This window comes from Alosa pseudoharengus, unplaced genomic scaffold, assembly GCF_046254945.1.
Source record: "Alosa pseudoharengus isolate Yale_2024_CS ecotype anadromous, Long Island Sound unplaced genomic scaffold, YU_APseudo_1.1 YU_APseudo_1.1_scf_19, whole genome shotgun sequence".
In the NCBI taxonomy this organism is placed as follows: domain Eukaryota; kingdom Metazoa; phylum Chordata; class Actinopteri; order Clupeiformes; family Clupeidae; genus Alosa; species Alosa pseudoharengus.
In genome coordinates this window covers 34647738-34670190 of record NW_027468657.1, presented here as the reverse complement: position 1 = coordinate 34670190, position 22453 = coordinate 34647738, and the positions used below count along the sequence as shown (strand labels likewise).

General features: G+C 41.7%; 1 protein-coding gene across 1 annotated transcript in view; it reads left to right on the top strand.

Annotated features, from left to right (window-relative positions):
* The window catches only part of LOC143132804 (A disintegrin and metalloproteinase with thrombospondin motifs 2), a 122639-nt gene extending 100470 nt beyond the window's left edge, over nt 1-22169 (top strand). Inside the window, exons 9-22 of the mRNA XM_076292597.1 lie at nt 24-156; nt 3437-3550; nt 3717-3862; nt 4236-4411; nt 6263-6396; nt 7168-7291; nt 8869-8949; nt 9238-9401; nt 9499-9658; nt 12718-12850; nt 14136-14340; nt 14676-14811; nt 15199-15264; nt 18874-22169. Coding sequence (XP_076148712.1) covers nt 24-156; nt 3437-3550; nt 3717-3862; nt 4236-4411; nt 6263-6396; nt 7168-7291; nt 8869-8949; nt 9238-9401; nt 9499-9658; nt 12718-12850; nt 14136-14340; nt 14676-14811; nt 15199-15264; nt 18874-19799 — 2698 coding nt within the window. The 3' untranslated portion in view covers nt 19800-22169. The remainder of the gene's footprint in view (nt 1-23; nt 157-3436; nt 3551-3716; nt 3863-4235; nt 4412-6262; nt 6397-7167; nt 7292-8868; nt 8950-9237; nt 9402-9498; nt 9659-12717; nt 12851-14135; nt 14341-14675; nt 14812-15198; nt 15265-18873) is intronic.
* The last annotated feature ends 284 nt before the right edge of the window (nt 22170-22453 follow it).

Below are 22453 nucleotides of genomic sequence, written 5' to 3'. Positions count from 1 at the left end.
CCCTCACTGCCTCTCTACCTCAGCTCGTATGACTGTCTCCGTGACGACCCATTCAACCATGAGTGGCCATCGATTCCATCCCTGCCTGGTTTACATTACTCCATGAACCAGCAGTGCCGCTTTGACTTTGGAGCCGGCTACATGATGTGCACAGCGGTAAGTCTTGACTCAGTATTTACATTACATTATATTACATTACATTTATTAATTCAGCACACACATTTATCCAAAGCCACTTACAGCTAGAGAATAACATTTAAGCATTTTTACAATTAAGCTACAAAGCTACAGCTACAGCAATAGAATAGCATTTAAGCTACAGTGCAGAGGGGACTAGCTACTGTAGGAGTCACCACTGCATCTGTCAACACTACTACTAGAGGATAGGAGCGCCTACATAAGTACTAGACAAGGTATGGAGGAGGAGAAGTGGTAGAAGAGGAGGTAGAGGGGGAAGAGAGGGAAGTGGAGAGGAAGGAGGTAGAGAAGGGAAGAGAGGGAAGAGAGTGGTAAGTGTGTCAGGTGTATGAGGTCAGAAGCACTAGGAGAGCAGGTATTCTTGGAAGAGTTGTGTCTTCAAGAGTTTTTTGAAGACAGAAAGGGACGCCCCTGCTCTGATGGGACTTTTACGCTTAGCTGAAGCCCCTCCTGGTGGTCAGTTGGCATCCAAACACACCAAGACGACTCATAAGACTGCTACGACTCCACCAGTGTGGACAGTAGGAGAACTCAGACTTAAGTTGTCTGTAAAGGAGGCAATGAAGGGAGATTATTCAGACTGCACATCCAAATGTCTACATGGCTTTTGTTTCCATACATCCGGTGGACATACAGTATCTGTGTGCCCTACACTGAGGTCTGTTTGAGACTCAAAGGAGCAGGAAATCTGCAGAACTTACAAAGAGTAAACCAATATGAACTGGAAGTGCAAAAAGTCTTATCAAAATATTTACTGCATGAGAGCACAAGTGCATATAATGCAGCCAATTATCTTCACAGGAAGTTTAAGCCTCATACCTCATAAAATGAATACCTCATACCATGGTTTTTATAAACAGTTGTATCCCTACAATCCATCTAAATACGTTCAAATGTGTAGAAAACTTTATTGGACATTTTCCATTTGACATTTTGATGCAATTTGAAAATCTTCAGAAATGATGTATGATTGAAAGCAGGACAAGTAGATGCTAGTTTGGAATGTAAGGAATAATTTGACAAAATAATGAATGATGTAAATACCGGTATATGTTTTCCTCAGCATACACCTAGCATTACAGTCTCTGTAAAATTGCCACTTTCCATTAGAAAATATCTGTTTCATTTTTAAATCTGCACTTGTAAGTAGGGCCAACATAATGTTCATTGTCATAAGATACATGGTTGGTTGTGGTGAGATGGCAAAGCTTAGTTTGATCTTTTTCTCCAAAGCATCTTACAGTACAGTACAATGAAGAATACAGTACATTCTATACATTGCCTGGGAAATCCCGACTTAATCTACAGTGACAATAACTAAACCTCTTTGGACATTGATTTGTGTATTGATTGTTTTAGCACACAATACCATTCATTACAGTAACAATGAGGTCATTTACAGAAATTGGTCCTTTTGAAGTTTCACTGTGAACTTTCCCTCATTTACAGGATGTCACAGAACAGAAGTATTGAATAACTAAGTATTTGAATACACTATTTAAATAACAATTAACTCAAAACATCAGTAAACACAATTAAAATCCATAGAGGATCCATTCATACTTAATTATATAGACCAATATCAAATAAGTTTAAATAGCAGTTGTCACAGTATTATTTAGAGATGATAAAGGTTAGGCAAAGTGCACAGTCCAGACTAGCTGTAGCCACTGCTACACTGCACTGTATTCACCTGTCCACCCATTCCCATAGCTGCAAAAGGTGGGACAGTCAGGAAACCAGGTAAGGTTATCCCCTTCGTAGAGCCATGCGGTCACATCTTTCTTCCCCACTTAGTCCAATCTGGTACCATTGGTTGTTATTATTTCTTCAAATAACAGTATATTTTTCATATTTTTCTTTTAAAACCATTGTCACATTATAGACATTTGTTCTGCAGGAGGCTTAAAGCTAACTCTACATTCAGGCGGATATCTCTCAGGCATTATTTAGTTGCCTTTCTGCCCCTGTATTGTCTTCAGCATATAGTTACAGTAGTGTCCTTACCCAAAAGGCAAGACATTTTGACTGGCTATTGGAGGGATCCCAGTCACTCTGACCATTAGAGACTGAACTGCTGATACTGTGGCCAGGTAGTTGCCTGACATCCTTCATGCCAAGATAGATCCTGAATGAGCATCTTTGAAAGTGCACTGACTGACTTTGGAGTTAGGCTTCCTGCAGGTCAGTGTGTCGGCTTTTCTGACCTGACATCCTGTAAAACAGGCAGTGGCACTTTGACCTCCGACCCCTGCAGCACACACTCCCTTAGCAGCTCATCTCACACAGGGAGCCCTGATGGTCAAGTTTACAGAGGGAGACAGAGGACACCACTGCCCACCAGTGAATGACTCAGTCTGAGTTATTTACAATCTCAGCATTATGGGCTGGAATTGACATGAACAACAATGTTAAGACCTCCTGTGTGTGGCTCACAGTCCCAGAGTCACAAGTGTCAAGAAAGGCACCATCTTTTAACTTTCCACCTTTGCGTTCATGTGTTCTCCTTGCTCATCATCATGCCAGGGCCACCAATGAGAACCTTTTCTTCATGTTTTATGTTTAGTTTGGGAGTATCTTGATTTTGGTTGTTTTTTGCATGTAGTGGCATTCTGTCTCCTGTTTGTATCTATACACTGTGAAGATTTGTTTTTTCCTGTTGTGCTTGAAGGTTTGAAGGCGGCACCAGGTGTATCACTGTGGTTCATTGTGGTTTTCTATTGTGATCTTGTACCTGTACATTGTCCAGTCCAGTCCAGTCAATCTCTCGTATGTGGATTGTTGATAATGTGTCTGTTGTGCAACTGTACTCTCCATTTTACTCTACAGGAGAGTTGAGTTGAGACTTGAGTAAAATCTCTTCATGCCAGGGTTTGTTGGGTAGTGTGTTTCTCTCTATGGAAACACAGATGGTGTAAGAATTTATTAGAGTGATGTTTGTGTGTGTGTGTGTGTGTGTGTGTGTGTGTGTGTGTGTGTGTGTGTGTGTGTGTGTGTGGTTGTGTCTGAGTAACATAAATAGCATTTGAATTCTGAGTGTTGATGTAAGTGAGTAAGTGTCTACTTGATGTATTACTGGGCTGAAAGTGCTGTGGCTGGTTGACAGGTATACAGTATGCTATCGTATCCCTTGGCGCTGTTAGACACAGCTGAGCTAGCAGGGCATACTGTATGGAGCCACGGGAGTGCAACTAGAAGGGAGTGAGGAAGCTCGTCTGTTTTGTTTTGTCCCCTTTAGTACCGGCCATTTGACCCGTGCAAACAACTGTGGTGCAGTCATCCTGACAACCCTTTCTTCTGCAAAACCAAAAAAGGCCCACCCATCGATGGGACGATGTGTGGAGATGGCTTGGTATACACACACACACCTTTAGCACATGGGCATGCAAGCACACGTATACATATATAAATATTATATTAGACATTCAGATAGTGGTCCCAGTGTGACCAGTATGTCTGAGTGCTATTCGTGTGGTTTCCCCCACTGACTGTCCCTCTGTTGCTGTGTCCTGGTGCAGCACTGTTTTAAAGGCCACTGTGTGATGCTGAGCCCAGACCTCATCAGGCAGGATGGTCAGTGGAGTTCCTGGAGTCCATGGGGCCAGTGCTCGCGCTCCTGTGGGGGAGGGGTCCGCTTCCGCACGCGCCACTGCAACAATCCTCAGTGAGTGTGTGCGCTACATACATATACTGTATGTGATCATGTAGTGCATTTGGAGAGCATTATGAAGTGATGCCATTATTTAAGGATACGCAGAAATATCACCTGGAACAAGCAGGTTATTCATTTATTTGCCTCATGATTAGTACCATTTGAAAGACATACAGTTAATATGGTGTAGGTTCCTGTTGAGTTTCTGATGCACTTTAACACGTAATGTACTGTATGAGAAACATAATGCATGTTTGTTAGAGATCCTATATAATGCCATTTTCCCATGATATAATGCATCTTCTATGTGCACCTGTGTCATTACTATCACTGAGATCAGCTTGGTTTCCTAGTGCTAGTGTTGAACTGTCTTGTCTCTTTTTAGCCCTGCTAATGGTGGCCGCATGTGCGAGGGCCTGACGTATCAGTTTGAGCTGTGCAGCCGTGAGGAGTGCGAGGGGCCCTACCAGGACTTCAGGGAGAAGCAGTGCCTCATGTGGGCCTACACCCTCGACGACCAGAATGCCAAGCACCACTGGCTGCCTTACGAGCACAGAGACCGTAAGCACTGCCCAGGGCTGGGCTTCCCTCACGCTTTGGGTCGCGCTCAAGAACATTTCAACATGAATGTAAACTTGACTCTAACCTTCAATGGAATCTTAGTTCTCAAAACAAACTGGCCATGTTCTTACAACTAACATTGTTTTGCACTCAAGATCCAAACATCACCCCATTCCTTTTCCCTGATGGGGTTTCTGTTTGGCAGCACATGAGCTTATGTATAACCTACTTCCCTCGGCCTGCCAATCTGTCTCATGTAATCAAAACAGCCAAAGCTGCATGCATCCCTGCATCCAACCCCCTCACTCCCCCCTCCCTCTCCTCTCCCTTTCTCTCGGCTCAGCCTCGCTCTGTGTTACCACCACAGTGAACCACGAGCAGCTGTTGTGAATCAAAGCACATGGAAATTCAATCGTTACAAAAATACCAATTTTCTATCCCACACTTTCCACACAGACTTCCTAAAACAGGGATTGTGTCATCCGAGGGAGTCTGATGCTATGCTGTAGTATTGCTGGGCTGATTGGCTGCTCCTCTGGGATGTGTATGAAATCATCTTATTTGAGGCCAAACAAGCAAACTAACTTCTTCCCACAAGACTGCCACACCAGACTTCTTTATTGCTGCCTTCTTAAAAGACAACACGTGTTCAAAATTAAGTTAATGTCAGCCGAATTTCAGTTAGTGTCATGTTGTTTTGCTTTCCAAAATATTATCTGTATTTTGCTAAATGCTTTTATGACTGTGTGAGTGCACCACTAATGAGGTAGATCGGTTTGATTTGCTAAAGACAGCTTGGGATTTCTCCAGATCAGTTTTATTAATGCTTTGCTCTTTTATACCACATTTGCACAGGTTAACATTTTGATCAGGAAATGATCACTAACCAAGTAACACAATATTATGTTGTTACAGACAACCATGAATGAGCATCCAATATGACTTGTTTTTATGAACAAAAGCAGGACCATTGTGTGACAGCATCCAACTTATTTCACCATTGTACAAACAAATAAGTGCCATTACTGTATCACTACTCTGTGCCACACATAGGATAGTGTCTTTCTCTCACGCCAATAGAGCACCACCCCTGCCAGGCTCCTGCACAGCTGGTGGATGAGGTGGATTATTAATAGTGAGACTAAGGCTCCATCTGTTTGAACTTGTCTGTCTGAACCTGACATGTAACATGGATTAGCTCTTCATAGCAAATTCCTTTTTAATTGGAATGGAGGAACTGTCCTGAGATGGAGCGCCGGGTTACATGGTGGGAATGGACAGCTGAGTTGGCTGTAACAGCATAGTTCCACCATGACTCACTGTGAACACATCCCATCCAGTCCAATCCATTCCATTGGATTAGACATTTGTTGACTCCAAATATGAAACACATTGCATGCGATTTGCCCTTCTGAAAACATCTGCAACAAACTAAGCACGCAGTCCTTGCATTGTAGGTGGAAGGCTTTATTCTGAAAAAAACATGTCGTGTGGGTTAACAATTGTGTATTAAAGATTGAAGGAAAAAGGGTGCTGGGGCTTAACAATGCACACAGGGCTCAACATGCCATCAGATGCAGTCACTTAGACCTCTAAGAACTGAAAGGGATTCTACTAGAGTCTCTCCCACCACAACACACTCCCACAGTCTCAGGAACAATAGCAGGGAACCTTGTGACTAGCATTACCAAACGCAGTTCAGTTACTGTGATACGATTTGCAAAAACATTTATGAACACCTGTGCTTGTACAAGACAGTTGCTGTACTGTATGCATCCGTCTTATAAATGCTTTGGAATTCAGTATTGCTGTGTGTCTGTTTTTGTGTTCCTCCATTGTGGTGACCCTCAGCTAAGCAGCGCTGCCAGTTGCACTGCCAGTCCAAGGAGACGCGACACGTGGTCAGTATGAAGCCCATGGTGGAGGACGGAACACGCTGCTCTTACAAAGACCCCTACAGTGTGTGTGTGCGTGGCAGCTGTGAGGTGAGTGTGTTGCACAGAAGCAGAGTACTGTACAGAGTGCATATGCTCACACACTTGAGTGTGTTTGGACGTGTTGTGTCTGTGTGTGGGTTATTTTGCTGTTGGCACACTATATTTTTCCAGTAACTGGAAGCCACAGCCAGGGCACAACGACTCCCTCATGACTGCAGTTTAGAGTGATGCGCCATTAGCTGGCCTTGGTGTCCTGTTGCGCTGGAGTGGGAAAAAAAGCAGTTGTGTTTTTGTTTCATCGCATTTCTGTCTTTTTATTTTGATGTAAGTGCTCAAAGCCACAACCTGTCTTCTTTAGCACGCACACCATCAGAACAGTCGCACACTCTTCCCCTCCCTCTCTCTCTCCCTTTCCATCTCTCTCTCTCTCTCTCTCTCTCTCTCTCTCTCTCCCTCACTTCCCTGCCTCCTCCCCTGCGTGTGACAGGCAGTGATTGTGTAGAATCCCAAACAGGGCAGAGGGTCAGGGGCTGGAGAGCCCAACTGACAGCCACGGGCTGAGGAGGGACTGTGACATGTGCAGACAGGCAGAGGGAGGGAGGGAGGGAGGGAGGGACAGAGGGAGAGAGAGAGAGAGAGAGGAACATCTTGGGTTTAGCCAGCGATGGGCCAAATGCCAAAATACTGTAGCTCTTATGTCAGGTTTGGAATGAGATTGCTCAAAATGCTAATTGTGTGTGTGTCTGTGTGTGTGTGTGTGTGTGTGTGTGTGTGCGCGCGTGTGTGCGTGTGTGTGCGTGTGGGTGTGTGTGTGTGTAGAAAGTGGGCTGTGATGGAGTGGTTGGCTCCATGCAACAAGAGGACAACTGTGGAGTGTGTGGGGGTGACAGCTCCAGCTGCCATGTCAGAAAGGACAACGTCACACACTACCCCAAGAAACCAGGTACTGACCTCCTGTACACCACACTAAATAAACACAGAGCTGCTCACACAGACCATGCATAGCATACAGTACGTGTCATTCTCCATGAGCATATCCACAAGCACTACATCAGGCATGCTAAACTATAACATATCTCTACATAAATACATTTGTATGTAGGCCGACAATATAATGTTTAAGTTTTACAAATAGTTTTTTACTGAAAACACATATCGTGCTGTGGTGACTTTTTTATTTAGTAATTAACATATGTGCTAATTAGCATGAACTCAGTGCTCAGAAGGCCTCCAATAACTGAATGTTTCAAATCAGTACTGTTTGTGAATGTTCTTTTGGAAGTGCATTTAAATCCTGCAGATGAAAGACTCCTCAGTTTAATAGTTCACATGTTTTGGTTTTAGATGAAGTAATTGTAAACTCTGTGTCGTTGACAGAACTCTGTGAGCATACTGGAACAGATTATATGTTTGTCTCTACGAGACTGATTCTGTTCTGTATCATTTTAATGGCTTTTCTTTTGAAGTTACCTCCAAGACAAAACACGCCGCAAAGCAGAGCCACTGGAACTGACATAACCTAGTCAATGAACATTTAGAGAGGGAGAGATCCCAAGCACACAAGTTCAGCATGAGAACTGCTGTTATGCCAAACAGAGAAGTTTACCATGATTGGTTGCTTTGTATTTTCCAGGTCATCGTTTTTAGCACAAGACAATCTTATTATATGATGTTGAAACTGAAATCATATTTCATATTTACAAATGATCCTTGATTGTTTTGATCAAGTGTGCTCATTGCTCTTGCTAAATGTGGGCTTTGTAAACAAGAGTGTGTTCCCAGGGTTCTCATGTGTTGTGTTTGGCCATGCAGACACTCTCATGTGAGGAACATTGCAGACGTCCAGAGGAACTTGCATATTCCCACAACATTGCCAGATTTGTGACCAATATGCACCAGATGGTTTGTGCCACTTTGTAGGCAGGCTTTCTGAGGCCGCGACTAGACAACAGTTATGCAGTCATTTTAAGGAAAGTATCGCCATCTAGTGGTCTGAAGTGTAAGTCAAACCCAAAATTCAGTGGACATACAAATATAAAACATAAAGCTCCACATGAAGAACCGTAGTCTGCAAGTGAGAGTAAGTGTAAGAAAGCGAGAGTTGAGGGTTGGGGACAGCACCACAGGCCTTTAGCACTATCTCTGACAGCCTCCCAAGACCACACTGGTCTCCTCTCAGCCTTTTGGTAATTAGTCTCAGGTGTTCATGGATTGCCTAATGATGTATGTGGCAGGTTGGCAGCACATATGGTTGGCATGCTGGTTGCAGACTGTTTCAAGGTAGTGAGCAATGAACTGCAAGACCTCCGACCTAAACAAACCTCAGCATTCTCCAGTCTGATCTCAGATTTAAAGAAGCTTTGCAACGCGGCTTTCAAAAGAGGACTCAGAACAAACTCCTAGATTATTTATTGGACCTAGATAGAATTTTTATGTGTTTTGGATCAATAGTGCTGGTTTCGTTTTATATCACTGACAACTAAAACAAGTGCTCTGGATCTGTTCTCATTGTGGTTGCAGGTTACCTGAGAGTACTTGAAATCCCACGTGGGGCCAGACATCTACTCGTCCAAGTCCCCAAGGGAGCCCCACATGCCTTAGGTACTGCAGGAGCTCTCATCTCATGCCACTTCCACTGATGCAAAGTACTGATTGTGTTGGTGCTTTTGTAATCTTACTTGATGGAAAGACCTAACCCCAGAAGGGCAACATAAATCACATGTCTAAGTGTAGCCAGTGGTATGCAATCGTGGTTTAGCAACTGCCAATGTGCACTCATGTATTCAATTCTCTACATGAAGATATGTAACGCTTGCTGTATAACATGTATAATGTGTTTATAATGCAAGCTAAATGCAACAGTTGATTTATTTTTGTTGCCCTCTTTAGTGGTGAAGAACAAGGCAAATGGCCAGTTCTTCCTGAATGCAGACAGGAAATTCCCAGAATTCACTTCTGTGATTGAGAAGGGTGTGGAATGGGAGTATGAGAAGGACAAAGACAAAGAGACACTTCAGACTACTGGCCCTCTAAGACATGACACAGTCATTATGGTATTAAACACACCCTAATATGCATACACATTTAAACCTCACAATCATTCTCAAACCTCTCACTCACTCAATTAATTAATCAATTTCTCTACCTCAGATTCATACCAATGGTGAAACAAAAATCACCCTGTCCTACAAGTTCATCATCAAAAATGAGTCTCCCTCAGCCAACGAAAACAACATCCCTCTGGATGATGCTGTTTTATACAAGTGGGTGCTGGAAGGCTGGTCACCATGCAGCAAGCCGTGTGGAAGAGGTATGGAGCCGCACAATGGGAACTACAGCCCATACTAAACAGACCAGCAGTGTAGTGATGTCCTAGAGTTTGGGCAATTAAGTATGAACTGAAAGAATGTATTGCAAAGGTTTTGTCTCTTGTAGTTGGGACTTTACTCAGAGAATTTTCGGACGAACAATTAAGCCTGCCTTTGCTATTATTGTTGCCATAGATATTCCATTTAAAAAATATGTTCAATACGTGGTAGTGTGTTTTCACATATACAATAGTACCTTTTAAAAGAACCAAACTCAGTCCACTAGAAGAGGACCAGAAAGAGGACCAAAAAACTCAGTTCATTTTGTATTCACATTGTGAGTTCCTTTGAAAGAGGACTCAGATCTCTTTCTGGTGCACTTCAGCTCTGATGGGACCTCAGTTTTCTTCATGTTTACACTATACCTTCTCTGCAGATCTCAGACCTTAGGCTACAGCTTTGGATAATGGGCTATGTAGTTGCTCTGGGTTATATTTTCATCATCATTAATTATCAGGTTGAAATAATTATCATAACCCATAATTGGTGTGTTATGATAATTAATTGTTTCATAAATACATTTATTTTCCAATATATATATATATATATATATATATATATATATATATATATATATATATATATATATGTTAATATATTTTCATAATGAATTCTGAAATTCTGAATTCATTCTGGGAAAAAAACTATATATATATATATATATATATATATATATATATATATAATATAAATATAATATCCTCTTGAACTTTCAGTCAACACACCAGCCAATCACACTTTCTAATTAAGTGGCAGGCCTGCCCCACCTGGTTACTGTTGCTATGTCCAACTTTAGCTCACGTCCAAAATGACAAGTGAACAGAAGCTTGTTAACTGCGCTGCACAGTCTCTAGTATGCTTGCCACATGCAAGAAGAGTTAGACAGAGAGATAATAACCTAGCTAGCAGATCATGAAAAATGGTGAGCAATGTAATCCAAAGTTTTCTGAATTCTACATTGTTAGTTTGAATGAACAGATATTCAGTCTAATTTTAACATTAGAACAAACTTGTTTAGCTGTAGCCAAATTAGCCTACAAATGTCTGTAGCCCTATCATGAGCCTAATGATAATATTGTTTTTTTTTATTATTATAATAGATGACATGCCTTCTCTTGGTAAGTCAAGTAGAACAAAATAGGCTAGCCTACAATGCAGAATGTGAAAGAGAACCCAGGGTGATTTGTGTTCACAATGCACAGATAATGCGAACCATGCCGTGGACTTTAAAGAGAACCGTGCCGAGACTATCTCCTGAGGTGGTCTCAGTTCGGTTCGCGTTAGAGGGGTTCGGTACAGTTGGCGTGTTCACATATGCACATCTTTCTGAGTTCGTTTAGAGGCCTGAAAGGGACCAATGGTGAAAACACCCTTAGTCCTACAACGTGTTCCGTGAAATGTACAGGTAGGTGGAACACCTGCTAGGCATTGCTGCCAGTCGCACCTCCTCCAGTGCCAATGGTTCAGCTGCAGGGTCATCAGCCAGGAACCATCATTCACCAACGTTTCGCTCCTTTAATCCTGGAACGTCTCCTGGTGGAGGAGCAGCAACAGTGACGTCTCCCTGTCACCCCCTGCAGCTGACAGGTGTTTCCCTCTGCTGGTTAGTTGTTCTTTCCCAGCTCTTATCTTTCCCCCTCAGCCAGAGCCAAAAGCTCCCCTTCTCCGCCTCCTCCGCTAGCTCTTTGGTTGTGTTCTTCAGGTTCCCTCCTCCGCTAGCTCTTCGGTTGTGTTCTTCAGGTTCCCTTCTCCGCTAGCTCTTCGGTTGCCTTCGTAGCCTCGGCATCCAGACTCCACTGGATAGATGGTGGTCTTCCAGCCAGCCTCTCGGCCCTCAGCAGCCAGCTCTGAGTACTTGACCTTTGTCAGTTTGTAGACGGTTGTCCAGCTTCCCTGTCGGCCCTGCGACACGGCCTTGATCTTGTAGCGCTCTTCCTCCATTCTTGTCACCTCCGCCACCACCATCTCCTTCCTCTCTTTGTGGTTGGTCTTGCCTAGCCCTGCCGACAATCGCTTGATGTTGCAGGCAACTGACGGCTTGGTCGACCTCAGTTTGGGCATTCCACTTCCGGCCTGTCAGAATCTTGGGGTTTGCGTTCCTTATAGCCTGGTCAGCGGAGTCTCTCCACTGGAGAACAAGCCTGGTCCTGTTTTCAGCCCAAACGGATGGATTGAGGCCACAGCTGTTGGGTGTTGAGGCACCATGGCAGCCCCACCCACTTCTGATGAATGCGTTGGCTTCTCCATCCATCTTACTTGCACTGGATGAGGGGATCTCACTCATTTTCAGTGGCCACATCACCCTCCTGTAGAGTGTGAATTGGTAGCACCAGACCTTGTACTTCCCTGGGAGTTGGCTCTGGTCGATCTTTGCCGGGCCTTGTGAGAGCTGTTTCATCCCGGTTCCCCCCATCTGTTTGTCCATAAGCTCTGCCTTGTACTGCCTCCCCAGGCTTCTCATGGGTTGCTTCTATGTTTAACTAGAACTGTAGTCAGTGATCACATTTGACTTGACTAGAGCACCACCTAATGTTTAAAAGAAGCAATACCTCCTGCCAATGAGCTGATTTAATGCTTGGACATTCATGGTTCAAAGTGTAATAAATTAGTACCAATCTAAAGTAGCCTACACACTGCGACCACTTCATAGGAAAGGAGCTGTGGGATTGCCACAGCATACTGTCTTTCACTTTATATGACGGCAGAACATAATTCATTAATTGTAACCTAATAGCCTCCTAATAGCCTACCATATTGTGTATGACATACACATATATGGTCTTTCTCCAGGAAAATGTTGAATTAGAAAATACACCTGACTAAATAAGCAACTTAAATTTGATTTTATATTAATATATACATCATTATCATATCAGTGGCAACTAAGCTAAATTAATTATCAATTATGTCTTGTATTTTAATATCCCATTTAAGTGTTGTGTTCTATTATTTAACACCTGCTGCTGTGTTTGTGTGTGTGTTTTTGTTTTCCTCTGCGAAGGTCAGCAACATCCACTATATGCCTGCATGAGAACCACAGACTCAGTGAAGGTGGAAAATCGTCACTGTGCTCACATGAAGAAACCATCGACAGAGAGTAAATACTGCAACATGAAGGAGTGTCCACTACCCATGTAAGCTGTGTGTGTTGGTGTGTTAGAGGAGTGTCCACTACCCATGTAAGCTGTGTGTGTTGGTGTATTAGTGGAGAGGTGGGAGGGAGGCTGATTGCACTAATAAGAGCCGTTCTATGTATGCATCTCTTTGAAATTATAGACCTAGACCTAAACTTGTAAGAATCATGACAAATGTGTACAACAGTGTAGTAGTACATACAGTATGTATATGGACCTATAGGAACTATTAAAGGTTATGATCAGGCTGTTGTCATTTGACAGAATACCATTTGAAATTCACACTGAATGTCACTCCCAGAAAATTTAGATAGAGCCCTCAGGGCCAGATGTACTAACGTGTATCTGTTTCGCAACGTGCACATAAAAGCATGGCGAGGTATGTACAAACAGGCCACACTGAGGTAGAAGCGCACACTGCCTGTCACAGGAGCTGAGAATGACAATTTGCGCTTTTCCGTGTCATGCATATGCATTCAAAAGAGGGTCAGGGGAAAGTGGGAGTTTTGTGTAAAAAGATAGGAGGAGAAGAGTAAAATGCGCCTCATTAGGTATTCCCCTGTACGAAAACGGCCATGAAAGTGCACGTCTGTTTTGCGGTGAAATATTTCCGCCTTGTAAAAGCAGGTGTTAATCCAAATTGTGGTTAGATGTGTCAATAAGACAACAGAATCGCTATTTAGAGAACCAGTTTTGCTTCTTTATATCAAAAGCAACCTTAACTTTCGTTGGCCTTTCGAATGTCTTACTTTCACTTTCACGTCATTCACTTACACTTTCCTACTTGCTAGATTTGACCAATCTTCCATAGCCTATGTGCACAAGTAGATTGAGTAGAACTACTGATCTTCATTATCTCCCTGCTTGTTGACATCTTATCATGTATTGTATTATTTCATGATCGCTAAACGTTTGATTCATTTTAATGTTGTCATCAGTTAACTTCATTCAACTGCACTTGTGATTGAAGTATCCCGTTCAGTTGTGAACGTTCGCATATTACGGTAGGGGGTGGAGAAAGGCGCTGAATACCCGATGAACTCCAGTTTTGATAAATATCACGTAAACTGAAGAATAACAGCGTGCGCTTTCATGCGGGTTGGCCATGGTGTTGATAACGATACGCAAATGTACATACATCTTGCCCTCAGTCTTGGTCAAGTAATTCCTTTTTAATTACAGTGTCAACTGGTCTACAGGCCCAGCTACCAGTTGATCTGCCATTATTCTGTGAACATGGCGGGTGGGAGTTTTTCCTCATCCACATTCTGATCTCCTTCTGTAGCTGGGATGTTGGACCCTGGGAGCCATGCAGTGAGACCTGTGGGAAGCTGGGCTACAGGACCCGGACAGTCTCCTGCTACAAGCTCCTCGAAGATGGCACCAAGCGCAAGATTCGCAACAAATACTGCAATGACAACCGGCCAGATTCTCGCCAGCCCTGTAACAGACACCCCTGTCCACACTGGAAAGTTGGACCCTGGTCTGAGGTGTGTGTGTGTGTGTGTGTGTGTGTGTGTGTGTGTGTGTGTGTGTGTGTGTGTGTGTGTGTGTGTGTGTGTGTGTGTGTGTGTGTGTGTGTGTGTGTGTCTGTGTGTGTTGTGTGTGTGTGTGTGTGTGTTGTGTGTGTGTGTGTGTGTGTGTTGTGTGTGTGTGTGTGTGTGTGTGTGTGTTTCATGTTTGAAGCTCCTCTGTAAAAGGCATTGGACAAATCTGTCTGTATTTTGTGTGTATGCATAGGTGCATGTCTGTTTATACATGATTGTTTTATGGATGCATCTCTGAGTATATTGGTGTGTGTGTGTGTGTGTGTGTGTAATTACAGTGTTCTGTCACATGCGGTAGTGGGAGTCAAGAGCGGCAAGTGCAGTGTCGCAACCGTGCCACTACTATCACTGGATCATGCCTTGAGGACAGCAAGCCTGCGACAGTGCAGACATGCCTGATGTCTCCCTGTCAGAGTGAGTGTTCTGTCCAGACTGGAGGCCACTGGGTATATCCACCCAATTGTGTGCACTTATGCGTTTTACTATCCAGTCTCAGAAATTAAAAACACCGGAAATACAGTAAAGTTTGAGGCTGAGCTTTGTCCCCTAGTGAAAAAGTGCCACATATCGGGTGCCACGAAGATAATGATTAGATGAGTGTTGGAGTAACTGCTGTAAATTAGTAAATTTTAGTGGTAACATAGTGTCAACACAGATTTGGTAGTTATGCAGCATCATATCTTTAGGAAACTATCTGAAATGAAATATTATTCAAGCAGTATTTGAAGGGATAGAGCACTGTTTCCTGTTGCTATATTGAGCTAACATAACCAGTGACTACCGTCTCCTTCTCTTCTCCAGGTAATTTCTTGATCCAGTGGCTGTCGAAGCCTAACACTCGCGACCCTGCCCCAAAGATTTCCTCAAGTAAAAAGTCTCTCCCCAGCTTGGCACTGGCCTTGCGCTGCATGCCCTCTCTCAGCTGGACCCTGCCCCTGTCCCTCTGCCTCTCTCTGCAGGGCAAGCTCCCCTGACCGGCCACGGTGGTGGGGTGCCACCTGACGCTTCTCTTCTTTTCCCCCCTCCCCAGTCCTGGGGTGTGGTGTGTCTTCTCTCATGGAGGCTTGTGTCTGACCACAGGGGCTGAAGGCTGCAGACTCCTGTGCTGCTCTCCAGTGTTGCTCTCTCTCTCTCTCTCTCCTTCTCTATCACTGTTTCTCTCGCTCTCTCTTGACCTCTGAGGAGCTCTGTGTTGTGAAACACTGACCGGTCGGGGAAAAAAAACTCATTTCAAATGTCAAGGGGGAAAAAACGTGTCAAAAAAGTATACTGCAGTTTGATTGATAGCGAGAACAGGTGGTGAGTGAGTTCGTTTTTAGTATGGGAGAGAAGGAAGCGTTGTTATTGGGCACCCATCGTAAGCTGTTGGGTTGGCTTTGGTTTACACTCCTGTGATGGCAGCCATTTTGAAGTGCTGCCATCATCTTAAGGTAGGGGTGATATGGGGAAAAAGAATACAAAACCAAACAAAAAAGAATGAGGAAAGCTTTATTGTGAATGTGAACTCATCACAATGAGCGTTATCTTTGCTAAGTGCTCATTTCACTACATAAACAGACTATTAAAACACATAGGCACGTGCAAGATGTGAAAAAGAGTCTTTGTTGTTCAGCCCTTATAAATAGGGTGTACTGTTGAAATGCCATCCCATGTGGCTGGCAAATGATGGTGACGATGAGGTGATTAACATGTTTCATATTAAAACAGGGTCGAGGTTTTTCCACAAAAGATCTATTACCATTCCACCTCATCCTCCATCCTCTCTCGACTGTTAAATACTGAATTTCAATAAATGCAGCTTATTTGTGCTTGCAAACTATAAACATATATATATATATATATATATATATATATATATATATACACACACACATAAATATATTTGTACTTATATATGAATATAAATCTATATGAGTCTATATGAACAATAATATAACAAATAATTCATTTTACCCTGAATAAGCTGTAGCTTATTTGCCTAACCCTTTGGACTGCTATTGATCGCTCAGATCCTTGACTGTTACGTGGATTTTTTATTGGTTTTACATGAATACAGAAGAAAATATTTAATTATGGAAAAGGTGAAAAGTGTTAGGGGGATGTGGGTAGACTTCTATTATGCAGGACATGTTCAGCCAGTTGCCTCACTGTTGTTTCTGTTTCAAAAAGAGTGGGAGGACTTTGTTTCACTTTGATTTCCTGCCATACACATACACATCCATTGCACAGTGAGTTTGGGATGTATGTGTGTGAGTGTGTATCTGGTCAGTGTTTACCATTTTGTGTGTTTACATATGAGTGGGTGTGTACTTGTGTGTATGTCCATTTATGGGAGTGTGGTTTATATGCATATGTGTGCGAGTGTGTGTACATACATTTGTATGCGTCTATTCCATATGTGTGGAGGAGGCGTGTGTGTGTGTGTGTGTGTGTGTGTGTGTGTGTGTGTGTGTGTGTGTGTGTGTGTGTGTGTGTGTGTGTGTGTGTGCGTGTGTGTGTGTGTATGTGTGTGCATGCCTATACCCATGAGTGTGTTTGGGATGTGTACATGTTAAGTGAGATACTGGCAGACCTAGAAAACCAGAAAATGATATATGGCAAAATACCTCATAAACCTCATTGTTTTTTATTACGTGCACATGTGTTTTCTTTCTGACATTGAGCGCAAGAACAATGCCTTATATTGGATTGAATGTAAATGGCATTTATCTATAAGAGTGGTGGCTTTGCTCATACAGGTGTGTTTTATCACAGACAAAAAGAGGCAGCTTCAAACCCCCAAATTTACAACCAACACAATTTCCACAATACATATTTTAGATAATGGCGGACTAAAGTCTGAATATCAAGTATTAAATTAGCTAGAGCAAGAGTAAAAAAGGACACAGGGCGTCTCCTAAACACTTCAGATTTATCATTGTTTTGTGATCACATTTCAGCTGTGGTTATGTAGCGAGCTATCACAAGTCATGTGCCAGAAATGATTGGGGGAAAACTCAAAAAGAGGATAAAGCCAGATCTTGCAGTGTGGTACTGTATATACCATTGGTGTTGACTGTATTTAATAACGTTCATGACTGTTAATTCCTTACTTATGAAACAATGATACTATTATCTACTATGGGTAACTGTTTTTGTGGCTTCACTGGCCTGCTGCGCCTGGTCGGCTAATGTGGGGATAAAACGTTTGGGGCAAATGTTCAGAAACATTCAGATGGACTTACGTGCACTGCGTCTATATGCACTTTGATTTATCAGGGAAACTTTATTAATGTTTTGTAAATGTTTAATATATGACACTTAAACGTGCCATAACAGTTTTTACATCATCATGGAAAACCTGTAGTTTATTTATTTAATGACCTATTTATTTACTTATGTATACTCATTCTTTGCAGTTTGATTGATTTCAAAGTAATGAAGTGTTTTACCAAAGTGACTGTGAACTTGTACCTTTCGATACAGTTGATTTATTTTTATTAAGAAAACAATCTATATAAAGATAAATATATATAAATATATATATACATAAATATATATTAATGGGGGGAGTTCATTGTTTCAGTTTCTGTCATAACCAACTGCAAAAGTTGTAGAAATAAAAAAAAATGTGTCAAAGAAGAATTTATATTTTATTTTCTCCTCTGAATTGTTTATGCATATTACTAGTAGAAGGAAGAAAACAAGGGTAGACCATAAATGTAAAACAAGCTCAAAACAAAGACTGACAATACCGCAATTGTGCCATGATCCTGAAACGTTAAATCCGTATGTTAACATGTGATTTCAACATGTGATCAAATCTTTAGGTTGCCATAGAGATGTTTTCTGATTCATGAGTGTGTTTAGGATTACATGTTCCAAAGCAGATAAGTTGTTGTCTGCCACTCACAAAATACAGTCACATTTACATGATATCTTTACTGAATGTTAGTGTAGTGTAAAACTAGTCATTTCAAGACTGTTCAATGTCTGCAGGAACATACAACATTACTCAAATACAGGTTCACAATGTGTTTTAACAACAATACACAAAATGTTTGTATGTCTTCAAGACATTGAACAATTTTAGTACTTTCAAATTTTCAGTTCATCCAATCCATTCTGATTGGACTACTGAATTAGAGCCCATGTGAAAGTAAGGATTTGGTATATGACTACAGGTGATCCTTCCATACTGATTTATCATATGACTAAGTGATCCTTCCATACTCAATGCAGCCAATCTTTCATTTCAGTTGCTTTCCAATGCATCACACAACTGCTTGCCTTTCTTTAAGACTAAACCCTGCATTCTTCTGCACACATACACATCAATTACCACTTATTACTACAACATACCATAATTATGCACAATATTAAACATATGCAGTGTCACTGCACATAAACTTATTTCTTGATCACAGGTGAATTAATTTTGTGATCTGTATTGTAAAGTCTTTGTCTCAGTGTTACCTCTCTTTCCTTATTTTACAGGGCAGAAGTGTCAGAAGGACAGGTCCGTGTTTTGCCGCATGGAGGTTCTGCGCCAGTACTGTAACCTGCCTGGATACCTGCGCTTGTGCTGCAGGTCTTGTGCCGCCAACACCACAACTCCTGATCAATCTAAACCAACCACACGTTCAAGCCACACCACACAGCATACGACTACCACCACCACCACAGTCCAGTCAACCCACAGTTATAGTACAACCTCTTTTATCACGAGCCAGACAAACACCACCTTTACTAGTGCAGCTGAGACCAGTAAACATAATACCACTGCCAGCACATCTTTCACTGGCCCCAGCAACCTCCCCACTCAGACAAGTGCTCCCCATGTCACCGCATCCAGTAATGGCACATCAGAGAACAGCATCATTGAATACAGGGAGAATCTAGTCACTGCCACTACCTGGCTTGATTATACTCCAACAGAGGGTCCAACAGACGTAATAGATGACTCTTTGATAACCAGCAGTTCAGTTACAGTTGACGATTCCACACTCAGAATCACTGTCAGTGAAGATGATGCCATGGATTTGACCACATCTGGTTGGCTAGAAGTCACTGATCACTTACTTCAGAGTGTGACCACTCCATCAACACCTGCAGACTACAGCAAACAGGAGACTGAGACCTCAACCATGACAACAACAACAATGACAACAACAACTTCACCAGTGACATCCATCACTTCAACTAGCATGCTAGCCACACAGCCTGAGGTAACAAGTGAGGGTAACGCCATCAATATTCCCTTCCGGATCATCGGGGTAGACAGTGATGTCCCCCTGAATAATGTCATTTCCCAACGTGGCCGTGTGTTCCTACGAGAACGAACAAGGAACAAGCGCATCCAGGAACTCCTTGAGGAGAAACGGAACTTCCTCTTGCGCCTGAAACGAGAGCAGGCTGCCTGATGTCCACATACAGGTTATCTGTCAACAGAACGCTGCACATATCTTTCCCCAGATTGAAGTTATTGATTTAATCCCACTGCTGTTCTTGGTACTCCGTCAACTATACAATTATGGTACTTGTGCTTCCTCAGCCACTAACAGTGTAGAGGATGGCAAACTGAACTTTGTGGAATAAAGAAACCACTGGCAGATGTTTGCACAGTTGCTTTGAATGGAAAAAGCTTTACTCAAGACATTGTTTCAGCTTTAACATTCAAAACAATTTATGACATTTTCTAAATATTGGCGATATCCTTCTAAAGAGAAAGAAAAATCCCTGTTTTTTTTTCAAATATCCAAACAGGTTGAGGCACATATGTTTTCCGTATCTCTATTTCGGTCAGTTCAATTTCATTCCAATCCATTTTATTTATTTTTGTAACACCATTAACAATATAGATTGGGTAGCGCATTACAGAGGCCAAGACCATTAAGTCATTCAACTTAGGCAGACTGTAGCTTTCCAAATGAAATTTCACAATTGCAGCTTATTACAAAATCTAATTATGCTTAGAGGTAGTGTCGCCATAGACTGCAGTCTGTTTTATTATCGCAATAAACAGTACCGTGATAGCTGCAACAGTATTTACCATTCATTGTTGCTGTTTTTTGTTGTTTCTTGCTGTACAGATACATGCAAGCGAAGTGTCCCATTAATATCAGTTAGAAGTAGGTGTTGGTGACATAGTTGAGCAAGTTGGGTGGAAAAAGTTGGGGGCCGTTTAATCCAATAAAGAGTGAATTTTAATCAATCAGGTTGGAAAATGGCATTCGATTGGTTAAAGACAGAGTTATACTCTGTGATACTCTAAAGAGATTCTATTTGACTCAACAGCCCAAAGATAGATCCCTCCCCTCAGTGTTCCATAGGTTTGTAGGTGAAAAATAATGACACCTGTTTCTGATTGGCTGCAATGTGGGGGCACACTCTGTGTTTGTTTTCAGTTTACAGAGCCAGGGCTGTGTACTGTAATATTTTTTCAGATACTTCTTGAATGAGACAAAAAAGTATATTGTCTTGTAATCATTTACTTGATTTATTTGATAAGGGGTTGGTTGTTGTTGTCCCTGGTACATTAATCCAAACAACACAACACGCCCACACAGAGAGAAGAAAGCGTTGCCTGCATGTACCTGTAACGTTTGGGTCTGTGCTCCCAGTCATACCCAGCTCTAATTCCCACAAGTCTGGGAATTCTGCACATGCATTGGCCAATTTCATTTTCACTTTCTTTGAAATATGAAATGCTAGATGTCTCACTGCAACAACGGCTCTTTGGGACTACCACCAACAATCAGCGATTACACAAATCAAATATTGATTAATGTGAAGTGTGGCAGATCAGCATAATTGTGGTCACCACGTTTAACATCCTGAAACAAACTTTAAAGGGCCCTCTGTCCTCATTTAGTAAACTGACTTTTCAAACAAACCAAATGTCACTGGATAGCAAAGGGAAAGTGTCTGGTTTCAGAAGGGTGAGTGAGATATTGGGATGAAAAAATATTTATGACTAGCAACCTTTTTATAAATCCTCCTAATTTTTAGCAGCCTTTTTACGTGCAATTTGTTTAATGTACCTATTAGAGCTAAAATACATGCCACACTGATAGGTGTCTTAGATGTCCTATTTGTGAAATATGGCTGTGTGGCAAGGTAATGCTAATCAACCTACACCAATTTGACTTACAGTAAGAAATAGCAAAAATGATATGACAAATTGGTCCACCTAGAAACAGATACTAAATAAAAATCATTATTTTCTGATATGAGGCTGTCATATATGATACAATATCAGGGTTTGTGCAAAGATATATTAGGGAATCATACTCTAATGTTTGAGTAGGGATTTATAGCTTTATGATACCTGATTGGCATCATCAAGGGTTTTCTATTATCACTGTGTTTACTTGGAGTATTTCCATCAATCAGTGCAGTGTTGGAGGAATGAAAACACGTCATGTCCAAATCAATTGGTCTTGTGATGCACTCACTCCTTTTAATTCCCTTTCTGGCACAATTGAGTTCCAGGAAATTCTGGTGCTATCATTAAATGTTGTGTATTGTCAGATGCTTAAAAATGTGTGCTGACTGGACATTGCTACTTTGGCTGCTCTGTGATCTTAGACACTTTGTGGGATATAAAAAAGTAATTTGCCTTTATTCAGGGAAATGGGAAATGCCACAGTCTAATCATTTATACATTGTTTTGTTGTGTGGAAAACAAAACAGCCTGTTTGTCTTTGTTAATTAACTTGCACCTTATTGATAATAATGTGCCCAAGATATAGAAAAAGGATAAGGTTAAAATAATTATGTATGTATCTTTATATTTGGTGGCATTATATTTTTTATTATTTTCCATATTGTAAATATTTTAAAGCAGGAAAAAAATCTTCAAATAAAAAAAAGTATTTTACTCTTTGCATCTATGAGAGGCTTTGAAGAGCAATTATTTCAGCCTTATGGCTGTTTGCCATGCAAAAACACAATGTGTTGTACAGTATGGAGCATATGTACATATGGTTGAAAATTGAGTATTTATTAAAGTTTACATAGACATTTGAACTGCAGATGAGATGCCATGTGTGACTCCTTTTTTGGATTTACTCTT